Here is a 23,515-nt window from a genome sequence, read left to right on the forward strand (position 1 = left end):
ATAAACTTATGCCACCCTACTGTTAAAGGCTTATTTCTTACATAGAATCTCTGTTTTAGTCATACAGAAATCGTCACACTCCATGCAAACAAATTTCCCCTATTCAAATTGTATTTGCTATTTCAAGGCTAGCCCAAGTCAGGCCTCTTCCAGAAAGATCCCCTGGACTTGACTTTTTCATTCAGTACTACCCTTTTCCTTTTCTCAGTCCCTCCCATCCCGCCATGCTGACCCTACACTTCAGCTCTGGACTGGATCTTGTTACGAGCCATTCTCTGATATAGTACCTGGTACCACATGGTATAGTACAGTATATCGTATATATACATGAGCACCTTTTCTGCACTGCCCAGCTGGGTGTCTTACAGAAGGCAGGTGGTCAGTAAACACCAATTCAATTGACCTTAGAGTCCTAGCTCCTTCCCACTGTCAGATCTTTTTAAAACCTTTGCTTAGACCTTTGGAAGACCATTTTAAGTAGAACCTTCATTTAAAAAATGGTGGAGACAAACCTGACGTCCTTTCCTTTGGGAAGTATTGTATTTGAACATTATCGAGCTTGTCAGTGGTAGAGTGCTTCTAACAAGTCTCTTGAGTTCATTATTCATATACTCAAACACTTGAGTTCATCATTCATAACAGCTCAGTCCTTTCCAGGATAAAGTTAAGTACTTCTAAAGTTCAAGTTTTAGATCTTCTGACCCTTTGCAGTCAATTTAGCACATTTATTGAGTTCCTGCTACATGCAAGGACTATACCATGAGATTGTCATGGGGGCAAAAGTGATGGTAACTAATATAAGCAGGAAAAAGCCTGCCTTTAATGAAGTCACGTGGAAGTGTTCAGTAAATTACTTGTGGTTGCATAGATGTCAGTTAATTTACTGATACCAAAATAACATTTCAAAAAAAAAGTCTCCTAACCAATTCTGCGTTGCTAATGGTAACCTGATGGTTGTAAAGAAAACTACTGGTTAACATTGAATGTAAGCCACAAGTGAACTCAGCTGCCTGCTGGTAGTAATCCCTTCATTACACCTGGCACTTTAAAGTGTCAGAGTGCTTTTCTGTGTTATCACACCCTTTACAGAATGAGGCCCTGGTTTGCACAAGGATATGAAGCTGGTGTTGTCTATACTTCATTGAGTGTTACCATGTGGTAGATGTCGTAGTTGCTTTATTTTATTTCATTTAATCCTCAGACTCTAGGGAGCAGGCATTCTTATCTCCCTGTAATAGGTGAGGAACTAGTGTAGGCTAAAACTTGTCCAAAGTCCTAGGAAGTAAATGAAGATAAGGAATTTGAACTTAGACCTACATGACTCAGATGGTTCTAACCATTCTTCTATTCTGAATGTAGTAGAGCAAGAACTAAAATTTATTTCATTCCTAGTCCAGTGCCTTTTCACTGTCCTCACCTGAGACACTTTAAGCAATTACACAGCTCTGTTAGTCTTACACGTTTCCACCCTTCCTTTTGTGAAGAAGGCTTCATAGGTGGTTCTTGCTGTGTCTGGCAAACGCTGTTTGCATTCATGTGTATGTTGTCTAGTTTCACTTCTAACAGCTTCCTTTGTCTGAAGGTTTAATTTTATGCTGTATTTTCTGGAAGCCTTGCCTAAGGAATTTAATCCACTCTAGTACTTCCCTAGCTATCTTTGAGTTGAGCCAAAGAAAGCAGCTACATCCCCTCTCTGAAAGTCCTTACCTGGTCAGGCTCCAGAAACTGGAATTTTACTCTTAAATCATACACATCTTTGCTCACAGGTCATTGCGGTCCATAGTGTTAGGCTAAACAACCATTTATTTTGTCCCAGGTGTCAGTTCTTCAACTTACAGAGTAATAGTTCTGAAATACAGTTTGTCCTTATTGAGGATGATAAAGTTATATTTTACATTTTATTTTTTAATACAATTTTTTTTTTAGAGTCCAGAGTGCTCACCATTACACCATGGAACCTCCGGGAATACAATTTTTTTTTTTAAGATTTCATTTATTTGTTTGAGAGAACATGAGCAGGGAGAGCAGCAGAGGGAGAAACAGACTCGCTGCCGAGCAGGGAGCCCAATGTGGAACTTGATCTCAGGGTTCCGGGATCATGATCTGAACCAAAGGGAGACACTTAACCAACTGAGCCACCCAGGTGCTCTTACTCATTTATTTATTTATTTATTTATTTATTTATTTATTTAAAAGATTTTATTTATTTATTTGACAGAGATCACAAGTAGAGAGGCAGGCAGAGAGAGAGGAGGAAGCAGGCTCCCTGCTGAGCAGAAAGCCCGATGCGGGGCTCAATCCCAGAACCCCGGGATCATGACCTGAGCCGAAGGCAGAGGCATTAACCCACTGAGCCACCCAGGTGCCCCCTTACTCATTTATTTTTAAGTGATCTCTACATCGAACGTGGGGCTTGAACTCATGACCCTAAGATCAAGAGGGGCTTGCTCTTCCAACTGAGATAGTCAGATGCCCTTGATGGAAGTCAATTTTTTTTTTATGTTAGACTTTAGCCTTTATTTTTTAATTTTTTTTTTTTAAAGATTTTTTATTTATTTATTTGCCAGACAGATCACAAGTAGGCAGAGAGGCAGGCAGAGAGAGAGGAGGAAGCAGGCTCCCCGATGAGCAGAGAGCCTGATGCAGGACTCCATCCCCGGGCCCTGGGATCATGACCTGAGCTGAAGGCAGAGGCTTTAACCCACTGAGCCACCCAGGTGCCCCTGGAAGTGAATTCTTAAAAGCCAAGGATACCTGTTGAAAAGAGAAAAACCATCAGACCTACTGTATGAAAAGCACTAACGTGAAAATATGGAAAATGAGAGGTTTATTTCTGGGAGATTAAAACTATAAAGTATAAACATTCATTCATTCCATAAATACTTGTTAAGGGATTACTGTGTGCCAGATATTGTGCTGAGCATTGAGAATATTGTAGAGAAGTCATGATCTCGCCTTGACAGCACTTGAGTAAGGGTCATACGATAATCATGCACACAAAAAAATTACACATGGTGCTGTGGAAGGCTGGAGATGAGGTGAACAAAGAAGATGGTTTGCAATTCTAACTAGGCCTTTCAGTCTTGTGGAGTAAATTCTAAAGGCAGAAGCAGTGCAGAAATAGCAGGGTTCAGAGGGTTTCTCTTTAGTCAAGATGAACTTCAGGAAGAAAGAAAAATAATCTATCAAATCTATTAAGTGCCAGGCACTTCACTAAGCATTCCACATGCATTAAAGCTATGTCATTATCTTCATTTTGAAATTAAACAAGTGTAGTGAAAAGGGTGGTCAGCGGGGAGTGCTGGATTAGAGAGGTTCATCATTTCCTGCCTTGGCAAGGAAATGGCATGAGTTCATCTGAGTCAGACATCTATAAAGGAACACCAGAACCTGGGTGATTTTGCCATGGGCTATCCTTGAAAGTACATTATACAAAGAGGTGGTGATCCTGATGGCCTCCAGCAGGTTAGGGACCAGCAGAGATACAGACCCCCTGCTGTATTGAACATCAAAAACATGGAAACATTTGAGGAAAACCCAAGGAAAGACAGGACTTCCTGTTAAATTATAATGACTCGGAGACACCATAATTTACAGGACACATGCAGACATACATATGTGCTTCCAGTTTAGTGTTAGAAAAATGCCTACATCTGTAAAGTGAGAGCAGCTGTTCAAATGCAGGCCTTAAGATGGGTATTACATCATTGCAGATAGTATTCACCAAGATCATTTAAGAGGAAGGAAAACATTCAGGATATACCAAGTAAAAGGAAAACTACAGGCTGTATTGTTCTTATGTTACACTATGCAAAAACAAACATGGAGAGAAGAAAATGCACCCAAGTATTTTAATACAACTGGTGATTTCTTTCCCCTTATAGTTTCATGTCTTTTCTAAAATTTCCTTTAGGTGGATCTATTTTGCCTTGTTTATATTTTGGCCAATTAAAAATACAAAGAAGTATAATAAAGCAAACATAATTTTTTTTAAAAAAGATTTTATTTATTTGACAGAGAGCACAAGTAGACAGAGAGGCAGGCAGAGAGAGAGAGGGAAGCAGGCTCCCTGCTGAGCAGAGAGCCCAATGCGGGACTCGAGCCCAGGACCCCGAGATCATGACCTGAGCCAAAGGCAGCGGCCTAACCCACTGAGCCACCCAGGCGCCCCGCAAACATAATTTTTTAAAAGATTTTATTTATTTATCTGACAGAAATCACAAGTAGGCAGAGAGAGAGGGAAGCAGGCTCCCCACTGAGCAGAGAGCCCGATGCGGGGCTCGATCCCAGGACCCTGGAATCGTGACCTGAGCTGGAGGCATAGGCCTTAACCCAGGCACCCCAAACATTAATAATTTTAGCATATGAATATAGTAGTATGCTGTCATATTTACGTTTTTTTAAGTTTTTTTTTTTTTTAAAGATTTTATTTATTTGACAGATCACAAGTAGGCAGAGAGGCAGGCAGAGAGAAAAAGGGAAGCAGGCTCCCTTCTGAGCAGAAAGCCCGATGCGGGGCTCTATCCCAGGACCCTGGGATCATGACCTGAGCCAAAGGCAGAGGCTTTAACCCACTGAGCCACCCAGGCACCCCTACTTTTTTTTCTTTTTTTAAAAGAAAATACATGATGAGTCTAAAATCCCCTTTAACTTCCACTCTGGTCCCATTTCTCTCCTTCATCCCCAGGAGCAAGGACTATCATGGGTTGGAGGTGTATCTCTAGCCATTCTACTTTTTCCTCTAAATTTATTTTAAATTTACATAAGGAATTCACATTTTGATGTATGGATCTGAGTTTTGACAAAAGAGCCATGTAACTATCACCACTATTAAGTTACAGGATATCCCATTAACCCCAAAATACACTGTGACCAGACCCTTCCTTCAGGCCTAAGCCTCAGCAACCACCGATCTGTCTTCTGTCCCTGTTTCGCCTGTTCCAGAATGTCATATAACGGAATCAAACAGTGCATAGCCTTTTTGAGTCTGGCTTTTCACTTAGCATAATCAGTTTGCGATCCATCCATGCTGTTGTATGTATCAAGAGCTTATTCTTTGTCATCGCGAAATGGTATTCCACTATCCACTCACCAACTGAAGGACATTGCAGTTATTTCCAGTTTTTAGCAATCACTAAAGCTGCTATAAACATTTGCATGTAGGTTGTGTTGTGTATGTGTGTGTGAACATAAGTTTTCATTTCTCCTAAGTGAGAATCATCTAGGAGTGAGATTGTGGGGTCATATGGTAAGTGTATGTTCAACTTCTTGAGACATTGCTGAACTGCTTTATCATGGTGGCTATTAACATTTTTCATTCTCACCAGCAATGCAAGAGTGCTCCAGCTGCTCCATATCCCTGCCTGCACTTAGTAGGTTTTCTGTTCCTTTAAAAAGTTTTAGCTATTCTAATAGATTAGACAGTGGTAACTCACTAAGGTTTTGATTTGTATTTCCCCAGTGACAACAATGTTGAGTACCTTTTCATGGGCTTGTTTGCCATCCTCTTTGAGGCCTTTGTTGATTTATTAGGTGTTGAATTTTGATAGTTCTTTTATCCAGGCCAATTTTTAGTGTTTCTCATATACTTGTATGTACCTGTAATCTATATATGGTATCATATTACTTATACAATGGTTAAAAATTCTTTAAAATAACTAAAAAATGAAACAACTTGATTCCCCAAACAATAAAATTTTGGCCTATGAGGGGCACTTTGGTGGCTCAGTTGGTTACGTGTCTGTCTTCGGCTCAGGCCATGATTACAGGGTTCCTGGATCAGGCTCCATGTTGGACTCCCTGCTTCTCCCTCTTCCTCTGCCTCTCTGCCTGGCTCATGGCCGCTCTCTCTTCCTGTCAAATAAATAAAATCTTTAAATAAAATAAAATAAAATTTGGGGCTATGATATCTTTCCTATTTAATAAGTTGATACTGCATTGTTCCTTTATGTTCTTTTTTTCCCTGAAGTTTTCATGCGAATGTCATTTTGGTGTCCTTTGGGTTGCATGGGAAGATACAGTGATTAATGACTATGTTATATGCTTCAGAGTAGAAGTTATGTGTCTTTTTCTCACCACTATATCTCCACTGCCTCCTGCACAGTAGACATATAATGTATTTAATGCTAATGATTGGCCTTCTGAGGCAAAATGTTTGTCAATGTCAAAATGAATTATTTATTGAATTTGATATCTTACCTTAAGGCATATTAATGTTTCCCCTTATAATGTATTTATTGTCCATCTGTACTTTTTTTTTTTAAGATTTTATTTTTAAGTAATCTCTATATCCAACATGGGACTCAAACTCATAACCCTGAGATCTAAGAGTCACATGCTCCACCAACTGAGCCAACCAGGCATGCATGTGTCCATGTGTACCCTTAAAGTCATAATGGGATGATCATATTAAATGAATTCAAATTGGGGGATAAAATAATCTCAATTCAAAATTATATGAATATATACATTCTTGGTACTATTCTTAAAATATTTCTACAAACCTGAAAACTTGTTTCACAATGAAATTATTTTTCAAATATGTTATGGGTGGGGATGCAGATTACAGCACAAAACCAGACTCATATACTTGATAGTCTCAACCAACCCAAAGGCGCCAAAAGAACCAAAGGAAACCCTGACCCAGAGTTTTTCAATGCAAACATTGATGCCAATGGGTAACACTTCGTATTTTCTAATGTGAGTGGGAAATAAGCTAAATACGACAAATCCTCTCTCATGAGGCAAGGTTCATGAAATAAAGGTAAATGTGACAGTTGCCCTTTTGCTCTGTCAGGTTTGTCAGTGAGATCCAAGGAGAGGCTGATAAAGGACCAGCATTGCACACAAAACAGAAAACTGATGTGGGAGTCCTTGAATAGCTCTGCGTTGATTAGGACTAAGGAGACTCAGGTTTTAATTTGGGCTTGGCCACCAGCTAAGAGGGTAGGAATGTCACACAACCTGTCCAGGCTTGTTTATTAATTTCTTTTTTTTCTTTTTTTTTTTTTTAAAGATTTTATTTATTTATGTGACAGAGAGAAATCACAAGCAGATGGAGAGGCAGGCGGAGAGAGAGGAAGGCAGAGAGAGAGGAAGGGAAGCAGGCTCCCTGCTGAGCAGAGAGCCAGATGCGGGACTCGATCCCAGGACCCTGAGATCATGACCTGAGCCGAATGCAGCGGCTTAACCCACTGAGCCACCCAGGCGCCCTGTTTATTAATTTCTAAAACAGCAACAGTAAACTACATTACTGCCTAAAATTCTTTCTTATCTTAAAGTTGTCTTATTTCTAGTTAACCCTAATCTTTGGACAACTTCGTGTACAGGTTAGCTTTTCTTCAGAAAATAAACCTGAGAGTCCTAAATTAATCTGATTTTCTTATTGAATGATCTAGCTGACACCCACACCTGCCTTTAGAAAGCAGCTGTATTTTTGTACAGTTACTGATGGTACCAGCTGTCTGCAAACTGCCAACTTAAGTCCCAACTCACATTCTCCAAAGCCAAGTTTCAACAAATGTTTTCTTTTTTTGCTGTATGAAGTATAATCGCCATCCCCCCCAGCCCCGGAGAACAGCTTTTCTTTAGTTCTTAAGGACTTAGCTCCTTACATGGGCTTTGGTAGAAGTTGGGGGGCAGTACCCATGGGTCTAAATCGGGGTGGCATCCTGACTTAGGCTGGATTCTTTGGTGCTTCATGAGAGTGATTCCTGACTACCTTGCTGTGAATGGCACAACTCCTGCAATAATGTAGTTTCACATAGAGCTTGGGAAGCACATAGGCGTTGAAGACACTCGCTTTAGAAATGTCCCTGACGGTGGTGGCCTCTACTATGTTCTGAATAACAAACTTCTTTTTTTTTTTTTTTTAAAGATTTTATTTATTTGACAGAGAGATCACAAGCAGGCAGAGAGGCAGACAGAGAGAGAGGGAGAAGCAGGCTCCCCGCTGAGCAGAGAGCCCGATGTGGGGCTCGATCCCAGGACCCTGAGATCATGACCTGAGCCGAAGGCAGTGGCTTAACCCACTGAGCCACTCAGGCGCCCCTGAATAACAAACTTCTTAATGGCCTTGTCCTTGGGTACACAAAGGGCGCGGATGGTGTAGCAAATACCCTGCCCGTGGCCATGGCTCTTTTTGGCACCACCATTATTCCTTCTTTTCTTGGTCATCTTGGAAGAGGGACCTGAGAGAGTGGGCAAATGTTTTCTTGTATGTGACAGTATGAAACTGAGTGCAAATGCTAGAAAGGAGCCTGGAGATGAAAAGACACTTCTGTCCCACTCAGCGTGGCCTACAGTAACAAATACTCTTTACAAACATGGTTTCAGGTTCATGAAATAAAGGTAGAAAAAAGTACTGGGTAACAAGAGCAACATAACAGAAGTTGGTACATCTCTAATGCCAAAGACATCAGTTCCCCATTTCTTCGTGCTTCTGAAATCAAGGTCAAGTTTAGTTTTTCAAGAGATTAAAAACTGCTTTATTATCAAGACGTTTATAATCCATTTATGCCTAATAGCTCACTGGCTCAAACCTGTTACTTTTCAGTTTTTTTTTAAATAAATATGCAAATTAAACCAAATTACAGGGTAGAAAATATTTCCAAGTATAATAAAGAGGTTCTTCTTGAAGGTTCTTATGGCTGGCTGAGAGAGGATTTGTCGTATTTAGCTTATTTCCCACTCACATTAGAAAATACGAAAGTCCTTCAGAATTCTCCTTCTTCAGAAATCTTAATGATGAGGAAACAGAAGGCAAGCTGAGTTCAAAGCAGAAGCTGACACCCTGCAACCCCACCCCCCCATGGAATATATGTGACACTTCTCAGGCACTCCTGGCTGCCCTAAAAGAAAAACAAATAGGTAACTTGTAGAGATCACAATCAGTTTACAAATGTGCTATGATTTAGAAGGAAGTTTGCTTATCAATAGCCTAACTTCCAGACACTGATAACTCAGTTTCCTGAAGCCCTAACATCTCCCTCCCCTCCATAACATTGAGGGAGGCTGAGGCAGAAGGAAATGTATATAAAATTGAGTATCTTTTGAACATGCAGCCCATTGACAAGGATGTCGGATAGGAAGAATGTAACATTCCTCCAGGAAGCTCCCAACTGTCTTCATGTTAGTGCCTCATTAGAGGGATAAACAGCCTTGGCTTGACAATAACCAGGCCACCAGTATCCTGAGAGTCTTCGTTAGCATATGGTAGTCCTTCTGAACATCCCCTTTGTCCTCACCTCCCCAACTCCTGAGTATATAATCAGCCACTTGTCAAGACCCTAGGGCAGTAGCTCTTCCTGCCCAGGGGTCCTGTCCCCATGTTTAATAAACCACCATTTTGCACCAAAGACGTCTCAAGAATTCTTTCTTGGTCATCGGAAAGGAAGAGAGGCACCAGTGGATAGCTTCCCTATGTCTAACCTCAGAAGAAGAAAACGAACTCCATCTAATTTTTTATTATGACAAGATGACTGAGAACAATTTGAATTTAGCAAATCTGAGCATATTTAACCCCTCTGAATCTCAGTCTTCTTATAGTTTGAGTCCAAATAAGTAACCTATCAACACCTCAGTTTTGTTTTGTTTTGTTTTTAAAGATTTTATTTATTTGACAGACAGATCACAAGTAGGCAAAGAAGCAGGCAGGAAGAGAGAGGAGGAAGCAGGCTCTCTGAGGAGCAAAGAGCCCGATGCGGGGCTCGATCCCAGGACGCTGGGATCATGACCTGAGCCGAAGGCAGAGGCTTTAACCCACTGAGCCACCCAGGTGCCCCAACACCTTGGTTTTGTTATAAGGATTAAACATTATGGTTTTAAAAAAAGAAAATAGAATGATTTAGTAAATGTAGATTAAAATGTAATTCTGCTTGTGCACACGCTCAGTCGCACTCTCTCTGTCAAATAAAATCTTTAAAATAAATAAATAAACTTAAAAATATTTAAAAAAGAGAATTGACTTAGGTAAATTATATCTCAATAAGCCTGGGGACAAGGAAGAACTGAGTTAGTTGTTTTCACTACAAAGGTAATAAAACTACATCTAGAAGATGGAGGTGGGGAAGTAATTACATGTATTTTGCATAAAGGTTATCACACTATACATGCAATTTTATAGGTTTTCCCCCCTATATTTTTATTCATTTCTGTATTCTAAATAAACTTTCCCTCACTTTTAGGGGGTTGGCATTTTCCAAGATGTTTTGTGAAGCAGTTTGCATCAGTCTTTCCGGTCAGGCAGTCAAAGAAACCCAAATGAGGTTGCTCAGATGGGTCACTGTAGATCTAAAATCATAAATCTAAACCTCTTCTGTTTTTGCAGATTTGATTGAGAACAGCTGCCCCAGGAGTATACCCAAACACGATACAAAAAAGTTTACTTGTCCCTTCTCCCTCTGGCATTTCTTTTAAATGTTGGGGCCATAGTGCTGGGCTCTAAGCTCAAATGTAAGTCCCTCTTTGGCTTGGGGCTCCTGGTGGATTTTCAGGAAGTAGTAGGCCTGTAGGAGTCATGGGCTTGGAGGCAGTGGGTATAAAGTCAATGAGAAGCAAACTGGATTGGGAAATCTGTCTATGAGCCCTTATTTGACATCCAACGTGGATATTTATTTGTCTGATGGGACATGGGAAAGGAAAACTCTTAGATCCATTCTTCATAGTTCATACGAAATATAACTCTTCCGGGAAGCCTAGCCCAACAAATCACTTTACACCTTTCTCTTTTACAACCAATATCATACTGTAACAATATGTCTTGTATGCTTTCCCAGTAGCCTGTGAGAGTTTTCAGGACAGAGACAGTGTGTTTAATTTATCTTGATAATATTAACCGCTGCTATACGTTGAGTGCTTACTATGTGCTAGTCACTTCCCACTTTCCACTTAACACTTGTCCACAGTTTTGTCACCTAATTCCTAAAAATGAGCAACGTCTCAGAGAATTTAAAGAATTTTGCCGAGTAATACATATCTGAAGCTACAAGCAGAATGAGAACCCAGGTGGGTGTGAATTTCAGAGGGCATCCCCACTGCAGTGTCATGTGTTAGTCCCCTTTCAATTTCCTTTAATCCTCTATGTCCAGAAAAACTTGGTGTGAGAACTAATACTTGGCATTTAATATCTAACACTTGGCTAAACCGGTAGAACCAAAGAAGTGCAGTCTCAGGGCTTTTAATAGACTATAGATTAAATTTAATAACTGTTGTTTTGTTTCCTTTTAAAGTTCCACTGTACTCTTCTGTGAAAAATGAAAGTGCATTTCCACTGATGGTAGTAATATAAAATTTCTTAAACATGGGGCGCCTGGGTGGCTCAGTGGGTTAAAGCCTCTGCTTTCGGCTCAGGTCATGATCCCAGGGTCCTGGGATAGAGCCCCACATCGGGCTCAGCAGGAGCCTGCTTCTTCCTCTCTCTCTGCCTGCCTCTCTGCCTACTTGTGATCTCTGTCTGTCAAATAAATAAATAAAATCTTTAAAAAAAATTTCTTAAACTTGTTTAACTGTTTCGTGTGCATACAGAATACCTTTAAAAGGAAGTACGGGGCAGCTGGGTGGCTTAGTTGGTTAAGCGACTACCTTTGGCTCAGGTCATGATCCTGGAGTCTGGGGATCAAGTCCCACATCGGGCTCCTGCTCAGCAGGGAGTCTGCTTCTCCCGCTGACCTCTCTCCTCTCGTGCTCTCTCTCTCATTCTCTCTCAAATAAATAAAATCTTTAAAAAAGAAAGAAAAAGGGAACTACCAAAAATTGGTGGTAGTACTTGCTTCCGTGGACTATTTCTCGGTGGCTGGGGGAAACTAGGACGAGAGGGAAATTTTGACTTTATTATACTCTTCTACACAAAATTCGAGTTTTGTGACCCAAAATGGCGACAAAAATGAATGAGAAAATTATTATATAAATAATAGCTTGTATGGTAGGGAGAATGCGGCAAAAACAACGAAGGTATCAAGAGACCGAATGAAGGGTGCCTGGGTGGCTCAGTGGATTAAAGCCTCTGCCTTGGGCTCAGGTCATGATTCCAGGGTCCTGGAATAGAGCCCGGCATCCGGCTCCTGCTCAAGTGGGGAGCCTGCTTCCCCCTCTCTTTCTGCCTGCCTCTCTGCCTACTTGTGATCTCTGTCAAATAAATAAATAAAATCTTAAAAAAAAAAAAAAGAGAGACCAAATGAAGTTAAGGAAATGCTGCATCAAAAACTTATTAGTGGGGCAACTGGTTGGTTCAGTGGGTTGAGCCTCTGCCTTCTGTTGGGGTCATGGTCTCAGGGTCCTGGGAATCGAAACCCACATCGGGCTCTCTGCTCAGCGGGGAGCTTGCTTCCCTCTCTCTCTCTGCCTGCCTCTCTGCTTACTTGTGATTTCTCTGTCAAATAAATAAAATAAAATAAAAATCTTATTAGTGCGGGGTGGGAACAAATCCATTTTATAGAGGAAACACGCCGATGAAATGGCCTGACACCAGCCTCCACCTCTTGGATGCTCGGTTCCAAAGGCTGGAGATCCCACACGCACTGCCCCAGGATTTCAAGCCTGCCATTTTGGCCACAGTATTCTGTCCCTGACCGAGAGCGCGCGAAAACAGCTCGCGCTCTTGCGGGGACGCGCACGCACGCGTACGGGGACGCGCACGCACGCACGCCCAGCTCCGCCCCGTGAGGCCCGCAAATCCGGAGTCGGCGAGGCTGGGGTTGCCTAAGCTCCGGTAGGTAATGCCCCGGAAGGCAGGGAACGTGGAAGAGGCCGAGGCGGGTGCGGAGGAGGTGGGCGCCGAGGAGGTGGGTCCTGAAGAGGACGGCGGGGAGGAGTCGGGCGCGGAGGAGTCCGGGCCGGAAGAGTCTGATCCGGAGGAGCCGGGCGCCCAGGAGGAGATGGAGGCCGTGCAGCCGCGTCCGGTGCTGCGCTCGGTGAACTCCTGCGAGCCGTCGCAGGTCATCTTCTGCAACCGTAGCCCGCGCGTCGTGCTGCCGGTGTGGCTCAACTTCGACGGCGAGCCGCAGCCCTACCCGACGCTGCCGCCGGGCACGGGCCGCCGGATCCACAGCTACCGAGGTAGGCGGACTGGGGTCGCCTTGTCCGGGCGGGCCCAGGCGGACCGCGCCTCCCGCTTTGTCCCAGGGCGCAGCGAGCGCCTGCTCGTGCCCCTGACCGGCTGTGACAGATCCAGGTTGACGCTGCTAGTGAGAGTGGCACCTTATTCTCTGTAGTACTGAGTAATTTTCCTGAGGTGACTTTCCCCCCGTATACGCGTATTTGCCACTAAAAATGCCCGCTATCTAATGCCCATTAGTTCAGTCCGTGAATGGGAGAGTCTCAGGTTCTCTAATGTCCCCAGTGGGCCAGTTCCGCTTAGGGTCCCTTCCTTCAGAGAGAGCACAGTCCGGGGGCGGGGACGGGCGAGTGCACACACAGCTAACTAGCCAGTGTCCCAGCGGCTGCTAGAGGGACGGAGCACGGCGGAAGGTGGGGGCTTGGAGCAGGCTCCTGCCCGGTGAAGGGACGGGGTGTGTCGTTCCACTTCGAGCACCCCAGAGCAGAAGAAAGGGGGGCCCGCCGGGTGCAGAGGGGCTGATCGACCCAAGACAGAGGAGTTGAGAGTTGTAGCCAGAGGGAATCGCGGGGGCTAACAACACCTGCAGTCTCGGGAGGGGAAGCCTGAAAGATGGTTTTTCCTCTGGGGAGAGAGAAGCTATGGAATTTTTAAGCAGGGAAATGACAGTGACAGATTTTAATACCGAAAAGCTCCCCCGAGTTGCACAGTGGTTTGGAGAGGGAAGACTGCTGCCGAGGAGCCAGTTAGGATGCTGTTGTAATAATGAGGGCTACCGGGGCCTTAAACCTAAGGAGGCAGTAATCTTCCCATAGCTTTCAAAAAAGAGAAATCATACTTGGTTAATTTTCACAGCCATCCTGGCAGGATCCCAGTGGATCCTTTGCCTTGAGAGGAGCCTACTCAGAAATCTTCAAATTTTTAAACCAGACTTACCTTGATATTAAAAGAGGGAGAACACAATTCTTCCGGGGGCTAACATTTCTGTAGTGTCCTATTTTATCCAAGAAATTGTGAATTTTGTATTCTCCAAAACTTAACTGTGCCTGGTTTAATATAAAATTTCTTTAAAAATTCCTCTTTGAATCTACTTAATGTCACTGAACTGTATGTAAACTGTAAAAATGTATGTTTTACCATAATAAAAAAAATATTTACCACTTTACATTTCTTAAGTTTTCCCAGCAAATCAAGTAAGTTTGTGCCCCGGGAACACATGATTATTTAATTAATTAGCTAATTAATTCATTTTTAATGATGTGTTTATTCAGACAGTCTCTACCTCCCTTAATAGAAAGTTAGGTGGGGGGAGGGGGGCTCCCTTCTTCCCTGCCCTCTTTTTTTTTCCCCGCCCAATATGATGTATTTGTTTCTTAAATTCAGGTATAATACACATGCAGTTAAATGCACAGATCTTAGAGTTTGATGTATTTTTGACAAATATAGCACACCTAGATCGAATTCTAGATTAGAACATTTTTATCACTTTAGAAAGTTCCGTCCTGCCCCTTTTCACTCAATCCCCTCTCTTCCAGAGGCAACCATTCTTTTGATTTTTCACACCATAGATTAGCTGCGTCTTTTCCTACAGAATGTACCCTTTTCTGTCTGATTTCTTTTTGTTAACATGATGTTTTTGCACCTTCTTGTTCTTGAGAAGCACAGATGTAAGGAGTTGGTGAAGTTCTTTCTTTTAGTTTGCCATGTTTGGTGTGATTTGCAATTCATGAACTTGGCTTTTTGACCATGGGGTAGCAGGAAAGGCATGGTATTTGGAGCCTCAAGTACATGCTTTTTTCCCCCTTACTGTCGCTGTTTCCTTGAGCAAGTTGCTTGGCCTTTTTTTGTGAGGATTGAGTAAGATAATATTATTGGAAGGGCTTTGTCTGATATTTAAGCAGAATGAGAGTCAAGTACTAAAGTGCCAATCCAGGAAGATGAAGGAAGTGGGTGTGTGGCTACATAACAGCCTCTGCTTGTTTTAACAGGTCACCTTTGGCTCTTCAGAGATGCAGGGACATATGATGGACTTCTGGTTAACCAGACTGAGCTCTTTGTGCCATCTCTCAATGTTGATGGACAGCCTATTTTTGCCAACATCACACTGCCAGGTACTGATGTTCCATTTTACCTTTTTTTTTTTTTTTTTAAGATTTTACTTATTTGTCAGAGATAAAGAGCACAGGCATGGGGAGTGGCAGAGGGAGAAGCAGGCTCCCTGCTGAGCAAAGAGCAGGCTCCTAGGACCCTGGGATCATGACCCAAGCCAAAGGCAGTCAGTAGAACATGTGACTCTTGATCTCAGGGTCATGAGTTCAAGCCCCATGTTGGGTATAGAGATTACTTTAAAAATTAATATAAATAAGTAAAAAGTATAAATAAAAAGATAAGGCTGTTGTAGTAAGTAGAGAATAAGCCATTTGAAGGAGCCAAACCTTTATTGGCTTTTACTGGATTCTAGCCGAGTTATCCAACCTTTCTGTGTCTTGTTCTCCACCACAAATAAAATGGAACAAATTTATTTATTTTTTTTTTTAAAGATTTAATTTACTTATTTGACAGAGATCACAAGCAGGCAGAGAGAGAGAGAGGAGGAAGCAGGCTCCCCGTTGAGCAGAGAGCCCGATGTGGGGCTCTATCCTAGGACCCTGGGATCATGACCTGAGCTGAAGACAGAGGCTTTAACCCACTGAGCCACCCAGGTGCCCTATTTGTATGCTTTATATTGAACAAATATATTTGTTCATATTTGTTTATATTTGTATGCTTTATATTGTGGTTTCTCAGAAGCTCTTGGGCTGTCAGAGATGGGGTAAATTAAGATATCTGATTGTAGGGCTCCCTAGCTGGCTCAATTGGTAGAATATGCGACTCTTGATCTCAGGGTTGTGAGTTCGAGCCCCACATTGGGAGTAGAGGTTACTTTAAATAATTTAAAAAATAAATAAGTGAATAAAATACTTGATTGTAGAATTATGAATACATTTTGTTTACCAGGCCTTAGAACAGAATTATGCCCTGGAGTCTTAGGAGAAGAATAGGGTATAGAGGATGAGATACCACAGCTTCTTGTGTTGTATCTTCTTTTTTTTCTTTTCCTTTTTTTTTTTTTTTTTTTTTAATATTTATTTATTGGGGTGCCTGGGTGGCTCAGTGGGTTAAGGCCTCTGGTTTCAGCTCAGGTCATGGTCTCAGGGTCCTGGAATAGAGCCCCGCATCGGGCTCTCTGTGCATCAGGGGACCTGCTTCCTCCTCTCTCTGCCTGACTCTCTGCCTACTTGTGATCTCTGTCTGTCAAATAAATAAATAAAATCGTTAAAAATAAATAAATAAATAAATAAATAAAGATTTACGTATTTATTTATTTGACACAGAGAGAGAGAGAGAACAAGCAAGCAGAATAGCAGGTTGAGGGAGAGGGAGAAGCAGTCTCCTTGCAGAGCAGAGATCCCAGGACCCTGGAACCATGACCTGAGCTGAAAGCAGATGCTTAACAGACTGAGCCACCCAGATGTCCCTAGTGTTGTATCTTTTTTTTTTTTAAAGATTTTATTTATTTATTTGAGAGAGAGGCAGTGAGAGAGATCATGAGCGAGGAGAAGGTCAGAGGGAGAAGCAGACTCCCCGTGGAGCTGGGAGCCTGATGCGGGACTTGATCCCAGGACTCCGGGATCATGACCTGAGCCGAAGGCAGTCGTCCAACCAACTGAGCCACCCAGGCGTCCCCCTAGTGTTGTATCTTTTAATGTTATTTAACCCACTCAAGCTGAGTGCCAAACAGGTTAAAAAAAAAAAATCACTGAATTGAACATTAACGTCATAGTTTACCATTTGTTTAAAACTCAGTTGATTTTGGGTGCCTGGGTGGCTCAGTGGGTTAAGCCGCTGCCTTCGGCTCAGGTCATGATCTCAGAGTCCTGGGATCGAGTCCCGCATCGGGCTCTCTGCTCAGCGGAGAGCCTGCTTCCCTCTCTCTCTCTCTGCCTGCCTCTCCATCTACTTGTGATTTCTCTCTGTCAAATAAATAAATAAAATCTTTAAAAAAAAAAACAAAAAACTCAGTTGATTTTATTAGGTTGAACCTAAAGAAACTGATGTTCTTGTGGATTAAAAAAACCCCAAATACAAGGGTACCTGGGAGCATGTAGCTATTGATCTCAGACTTGTGAGTTTGAGCCCCAGGTTGGGTATAGAGATTACTTAAAAATAAAATCTTAAAAACAAACAAAACAAACCCAAATGCCTGTAGGTTCATAAGGTTCAAACTGATACATATATGACGATCCTGTTTTAAGGAAGCAGGTGTACAAAAATTGATGAGTTGATAAGTTAAATTGATAAATGTAACTTTTGGTTGAAGGATGCCCTTAAAGAGTAAATTCCCCAGTGAGTTTAAAATAGAACTGAAGGGCGCCTGGGTGGCTCAGTGGGTTAAGCCTCTGCGTTTGGCTCAGGTCATGATCCCAAGGTCCTGGGATCAAGGCCCACATCAGGCTCTGCTCAGCAGGGAGCCTGCTTCCCTTCCTCTCTCTCCGCCTGCCTCTGTGCCTGCTTGTGATCTCTGTCAAATAAATAAATAAAATCTTTAAAAAGTAAAATAAAATAAAATAGAACTGGAGTTCCTCAAAATCCAGTTACAAACTGTTTGGTTTGTAATAGATATTGCTTTGTGACAGCTACCCCCAAACTAACAACTTCTTTCTTATTCATAATTCTGCAGTTTAGGCTGAGCTCAGGCAGGTGGTTATTCTGCTCATTGGTGGTCGTTGGTGTGGCTGACTGCTGGCAGGTTGGCTGGTCTGGGCCTCTCTCCTGTGCATTCTCAGCGCTTGTTCCTCTTGTGTAGGGTATCTCAGGGCTCCTGAGAGCGTAAAAGTGGAAGTTGCCAGGGCTTCTTAAATGTTAGGTTCAGAATTGGCACAGTGTCTGTTACGTCACCCACATTCATTTAGTTAAAGCACATCACAAACAACACACTTCTAAGGGGAAGTTACTACACGAAGTCCTGCATACCACGGAAATGTGCATTAGGGCCATCATGTTACACTCTGCCACACACAGGCCCTCACTTTTTTAGCCCAAAGTGAGGTCTGTATATAGTAAGTGGAATTGCTGTGGTTAACAAAGCCTCTTGCTCCTCCCTTGTCCCAAGGCTTGAGTCTGCTGCTGAGGATTTGGTTTTCTGCATTTACAGTGTATACGCTGAAAGAACGGTGCCTCCAGGTTGTCCGAAGCCTAGTCAAGCCCGAGAATTACAGGAGACTGGACATCGTGAGATCACTCTATGAAGATCTGGAGGACCACCCGAATGTAAGGAAAGACCTGGAGCGGCTGACACAGGAGCATTTTGAAAATCAACGGCTGGAAGGGGAGACTGAGGATTTTAAGTGAAATTTTCACTCCTGAGTTTCAGCCTTTGATGGTACTAACTAGTCTTGATCTACATTTAGGACTGGTCACTTATTCTCAGATTCAAGGTGTCTCATTCTCAGAGTAAAAAATCCTCCATTGCTTATAGGAAAGTTAACTGACTTCAGTAGGCATTGTGATGTTTAGGGGCAAATATCACAAAATGTAATTTAAGGCCTGCCCCTTCTAGAAGTATTCATCAAGTAGTTGCATTTTTGCCTCCTAGTAAGTCAGGAAAGTTTCTGTATAAGGACTTTTGTGTAAGTAATTCAATAAGAATTGCAACATATTCTTTAATTGTAAGAAAGCAGTGGCATCTGCTTTTAATTGCTGTGTTGTGGTTGGTGATGTATCCACCTCCCACTTTGAGAAGACAGAGAGGTCCTTGAGGCAGGGACAAGTCTGTCTCCTCTTTGAGACCCTAGTGCCTCACACATTATGAGCCTTCAGTCACTGTTTGTTGAATGAACAAACCAGTCGATACTTTGGTAGAAAGTGTTTGGAGGTTTTGCCCTTTCTTGGGGGGTGGGGAAGTGGGGACCTTACATTATATACAGTAAACAAATGTTTTAAAGGGAATCACTTTTATAGAAAGCACTTTTTATAACTTTCTAAATTTTGTGCTTTTCTCTGTCCACTGTTATTGTAGTTCTATTTTATTTCTTTCTAAACCAGGAATAGCTTTCTACAGTTATTGTGATGATTGCTTTCTGAAACTTGACATCTGCACAGAAAACAGGAGAGAATAGCTATCCTTTTGTTTAGTTCTAGTATTAAGGAGCTGCTACTGTACTATAAATAGATTTTTGCTAAGTGTGGGTATTTCTGTTACTTTTTGGTAAATCCACTACATTTCTGTTTGGCTTAGCTTTTTTTTTTTTTTTTTAAATGCTGCTGGTGTTTTAACCATGGGCCAGTGGTGTTGGGGCAGTGGGGACCAGTAAGGGGAGTCACTTATGGGCTCATCTGGACTTTCAAGGGTCCTATTTCAGCATTTTTCATCAGGCAGGATCTGGTGACACTTTGCACCTGGCTGGAGAAGAGGCAGAAGCCCTCCACCTCTTGGAAGTTACTCATAACACACAGTGGATTCAGGGAGTAGCCTGAAATGTTTTATAATTTTATAAATGTACAAATCCTTTCTTATAGGCTGGACTTAAATTGTTTAACTCAAATTCAATACTTCTATCAGGCTTTCTTTTTTGGTAACTGATAGTTAAAAAAAAAAAAAAAAAATCCCCCCAGTAAAGAAAATTTTGGTAAAGACAATAAAGTAAAAGGAAAAAAAGATCACTGTAGCTACACTACTTGAATAGAGTCCCAAAACATTTTGAACTTTTGGCCTTTTTAGGGCATGCTGTGGTTGGTTTGGTTTTACATAGTTGAGATCGTACTGAATATACAGTTTTGTATTCTACCTTCTTAGTTATAATTTTATAATTTAAGTATCTTCCCATGGTATTATAAGCTCTTTGTAGACATTAGTGCAGTCTTCCTTTTATGAACAATGGGATATTTCTTGGTATCTTTAGTTCCTATATTAACCTTTGAGCACAATTCCTGTGCTCTGAAATCAGCGTGAAGTAAGACAGTGCCCCACAGTTTCCCCTAGATTTTGTTTCACCTCGTCTTAATCCCCTCTTTCAGCATTCAGTTAATAAATTGGCCTTTGTTTTTTAGGCATGCTGTAGTAATCAGTGACACACGTCTCTGTGTCTGACGTGTTACTGAGCTGGTAGGTGGGAAGGAAGAAATGCTGGGGAGCAGGCAGCAGTGTGTATTCGAGGGTGGGATGAGATGGGGGATGTCAGGAAGTCTGCTGTAGCTGGATTTGTTCAACATTGGTTTAAATTTTTTTTTAACCTGTCTTTGTGTCCAAATGAGATTCGTGTTCATCCTGTGAAAACTGCAGTTTGAGTACTGTGTTTTTTTGTGTTGTTCAAGGAGGATTGAAAACCTGTAGCATGGATAATATATGTTTTTCATTTGAGATCTTATGACTGTATTAAATGTATTGCTCCTAAGAGACTGTGATGTTTCCTATTTTGAGTTAAAACAAAACAAAACAAAACAAAACAAAACCGAAAAGCTGTTTTTGAATACGTTAAATGGTGCTGAGCTAAAGAAATAAGTTTGGTATGTCTCTGTGTGGCTCTGTTCTGAGACACCTGTGTTTCTGTAAAGGCTTAAGTGGGAAGGGACATTGCAGACTCAAGCAACTGTCTTCATGCTCAGGCCCTTTTCTTTTCAACCCTGGGTTTCTTTTATTTTTTGTTTTTTACTTTTTTATTTCCTTAAGGAATCTCTATACCTAACATGGGGTGAAAACTCACAACCCCAAGATAAAGAGTTGTGTGCTCTACTGAGCCAGGCAGGCACCCCACCCTGGTTTTATGTATGTATATATGTGTGTATGTATTTATTTAAACTTTTTTTCTTTTTCACCTTGTGTTTTTGTTTTTTTTTTAAAGATTTTATTTATTTATTTTTTATTTATTTAGAGAGAACAAAAGTGAGGGGAGGGATAAAGGGAGAGAGAGGATCTCAAGCAGACTGTGCTGAGCCTGGAGCCCAGTGCAGGTCTCTGTCACATGACCCTGAGAAAGGACCTGAGCTAAAACCAAGCTTGGGACACTTTTTTTTTTTTTTTTAAAGATTTTATTTATTTATTTGAGTGAGCAAGTAAGAGAGAGCATGAGAGGGGAGAAGGTCAGAGGGAGAAGCAGACTCCCTGCTGAGCAGAGAGCCAGATGCGAGACTTGATCCAGAGACTCCGGGATTATGACCAAAGGCAGTTGCTTAACCAACTGAGCCACCCAGGCACCCCAAGTGTGGGACGTTTAACCAACTGAGCCACTAAAGGGCCCCTCCTCATCCTGTTTTTTTTTTTTTAATTTTTTTTTTAAAGATTTTATTTATTTATTTGACAGAGGGAGATCACAAGCAGGCAGAGAGGCAGGCAGAGAGAGAGGAGGAAGCAGGCTCCCTGCTGAGCAGAGAGCCCGATGCGGCACTCGATCCCAGGACCCTGAGATCATGACCTGAGCTGAAGGCAGAGGCATAACCCACTGAGCCACCCAGCTGCCCATTTTTTTTGTTATTTTTTTTTAAGATTTTATTTATTTGACAGGGAGAGATCATAAGTAGGCAGAGAGGCAGGCAGAGAGAGAGGGGGAAGCAGGCTCCCAACTGAGCAGAGAGCCCAATCCCAGGCCCCAGAGATCATGACCTGAGCTGAAGGCAAGGCTTAACCCACTGAGCCACCCAGGTGCCCCCATTTTGGCAGTTTCTTACAAAGTAAATATTCTCTTATCATATATTTCAGTAATCATGCTCCTTGATGTTTACCCAAAGGAGTTAAAAACTTGGATATTTATAGCAGCCTCATTTATAATTGGCAAAACTTAGAAGGAATCAGGGTGTCCTTTAGTAGGTGAATGTATAAACAGTTCCAGACACAGAATACTATTCAGCACTAAGCAGAAATGAGCTGTCAACCATGAAAAGACATGAAGGAAACTTTAATGCATATTATTAAGTGAAAGAAGCCAATCTATAAAGGTCACATAGTGTATGATTTCAGCTGTATGACATTTCTGGAAAAGGCCAAACTATGGCGTAAAAAGATCATGGTTGCCAGGGTATGGAAGGGAGGGTGGGATGAATAAGCAGAGCATGGGATTATTTTAGGGCAATGAAGCTCTTCTGTATGATACTATAATGGTAGATATGTGAGTTTGTAAAACATAAAATATACAACACCAAGAATGAACCCTAAAGTAAACTATTGTCTTGGGGTGATAATGGTGTGTCAGTGAAGGTTCATCAGTTGTAACAAATGTACCATTTGAATGGGGATGTTGATCATGGGGGAAGCTTTGCATGTGTGGGACAGGAGGTATATGGGAAATACCTGTACCTTCCTCACTTATGCTGTGATCTTAAAGTCTATTAAAAAAAAAAAGAAGGTAAGTTGTTGCCATTTTATCAACGCTTATATACTGAGAAGATGATAAAAGGACAGGCACTGTCCCAGAAATCAGCACACTGAGGGTATGAAATAGGTGTCAGTGTTTTGTACTTTTTTCTTTTTTTTAAGATTTTATTTATTTATTTGACAGAGAGAGAGATCACAAGTAGGCAGAGAGCGAGAGGAGGAAGCAGGCTCCCTGCCAAGCAGAGAGCCCGATGCGGGACTCGATCCCAGGACCCTGAGATCATGACATGAGCTGAAGGCAGAGGCCTAACCCACCGAGCCCCCCAGGCGCACAGTGTTTTGTACTCTTGACATGTGAGCACCAGTGTGAACTTTCAGATAATTTCACACGAGGTTTCTGTATCCCATTCTTACCACCTCACTCCTACTGTATGCCAGTCACTGGGCTGCCTGATACCCCTGCAGTATTTCCCTTTTTTTGTTGGCACACCTGAACTCTCTGCCCCAACCAAACATTTCACTGGGGCTTCCCCTCACCATAGATTGGGACTGGGAGATAGAATTTTCTCTGGGAGATGGGATCTGTGGAATCTGACACTATTTTCCAGATAGCCAGTGTTAGAAGTAAGTGAAGCTATAGGATACCAACTGGTGTTGCAGAGAATTGCTTGTTGTGGGGAATAAATAGCTCCCCCCACCAACATCTGGTGACCAGAACTGTCAAAAGTTGTGTTCTGTGTAGGGTCAAGGAGAAAAATACAGGAGAAGGTAAAACTGGATTTTATCCTACACAGGAGGAGGAAAGAGTAGGACTGAGTTTTTTCTTAATTCACTCTGTGAAAATTAGCGAAAGGAAAACTCACTGAAGTGGAGTCAGGAGGCCAGCAGGGGGAGCTCTCGCGGCCTACCCCTCCTTATCAGTTGTAGACCCCAACAGGAAGAGAAGAACATTGTAGGTGGACACTGCTATCCCAGTGGGAGGAAAAAAGGTTTTCCTCTTCTCCCAGCAACAGCCTAGCCAATGAGACAACTCAGCCAATGAAAAGCTACCATACTTTGAGCTCCCAGTTTGTTCTAATGGACTTTGTTTTTGACAGCGCTCCCACCTCCGCTCTTTC

General features: G+C 42.1%; 1 protein-coding gene across 3 annotated transcripts; it reads left to right on the plus strand.

Moving 5' to 3' along the window:
- The first annotated feature begins 12,619 nt into the window (after positions 1-12,619).
- Positions 12,620-20,560, plus strand: VHL (von Hippel-Lindau tumor suppressor). 3 transcript variants are annotated; one of them, XM_032326946.1, is made up of 3 exons: positions 12,621-13,053; positions 15,040-15,162; positions 18,204-20,560. In XM_032326946.1, the coding sequence occupies exons 1-3, from the start codon at positions 12,714-12,716 to the stop codon at positions 18,440-18,442; spliced, it is 702 nt and encodes a 233-aa protein (XP_032182837.1). In that variant the 5' UTR covers positions 12,621-12,713; the 3' UTR covers positions 18,443-20,560. The 3 variants fall into 3 exon arrangements, with proteins under 3 accessions (XP_032182855.1, XP_032182837.1, XP_032182846.1); XM_032326955.1 differs by having other exon boundaries at positions 12,624-13,053; positions 18,246-20,560; XM_032326964.1 differs by lacking the exon at positions 15,040-15,162 and having other exon boundaries at positions 12,620-13,053; positions 18,246-20,560.
- The last annotated feature ends 2,955 nt before the right edge of the window (positions 20,561-23,515 follow it).

Source organism: Mustela erminea, chromosome 1, assembly GCF_009829155.1.
Source record: "Mustela erminea isolate mMusErm1 chromosome 1, mMusErm1.Pri, whole genome shotgun sequence".
NCBI lineage: Eukaryota > Metazoa > Chordata > Mammalia > Carnivora > Mustelidae > Mustela > Mustela erminea.

What these genes read in the sequence shown, in the direction of transcription:
- VHL (XM_032326946.1), top strand. Translation starts at nt 12,714, where the DNA reads ATGCCCCGGAAGGCAGGGAACGTGGAAGAGGCCGAGGCGGGTGCGGAG. An exon ending in CCGGATCCACAGCTACCGAG is followed by an intron (nt 13,054 to 15,039) that starts GTAGGCGGACTG and finishes TTGTTTTAACAG; the next exon opens with GTCACCTTTGGCTCTTCAGA. An exon ending in TGCCAACATCACACTGCCAG is followed by an intron (nt 15,163 to 18,203) that starts GTACTGATGTTC and finishes CCTTGTCCCAAG; the next exon opens with GCTTGAGTCTGCTGCTGAGG.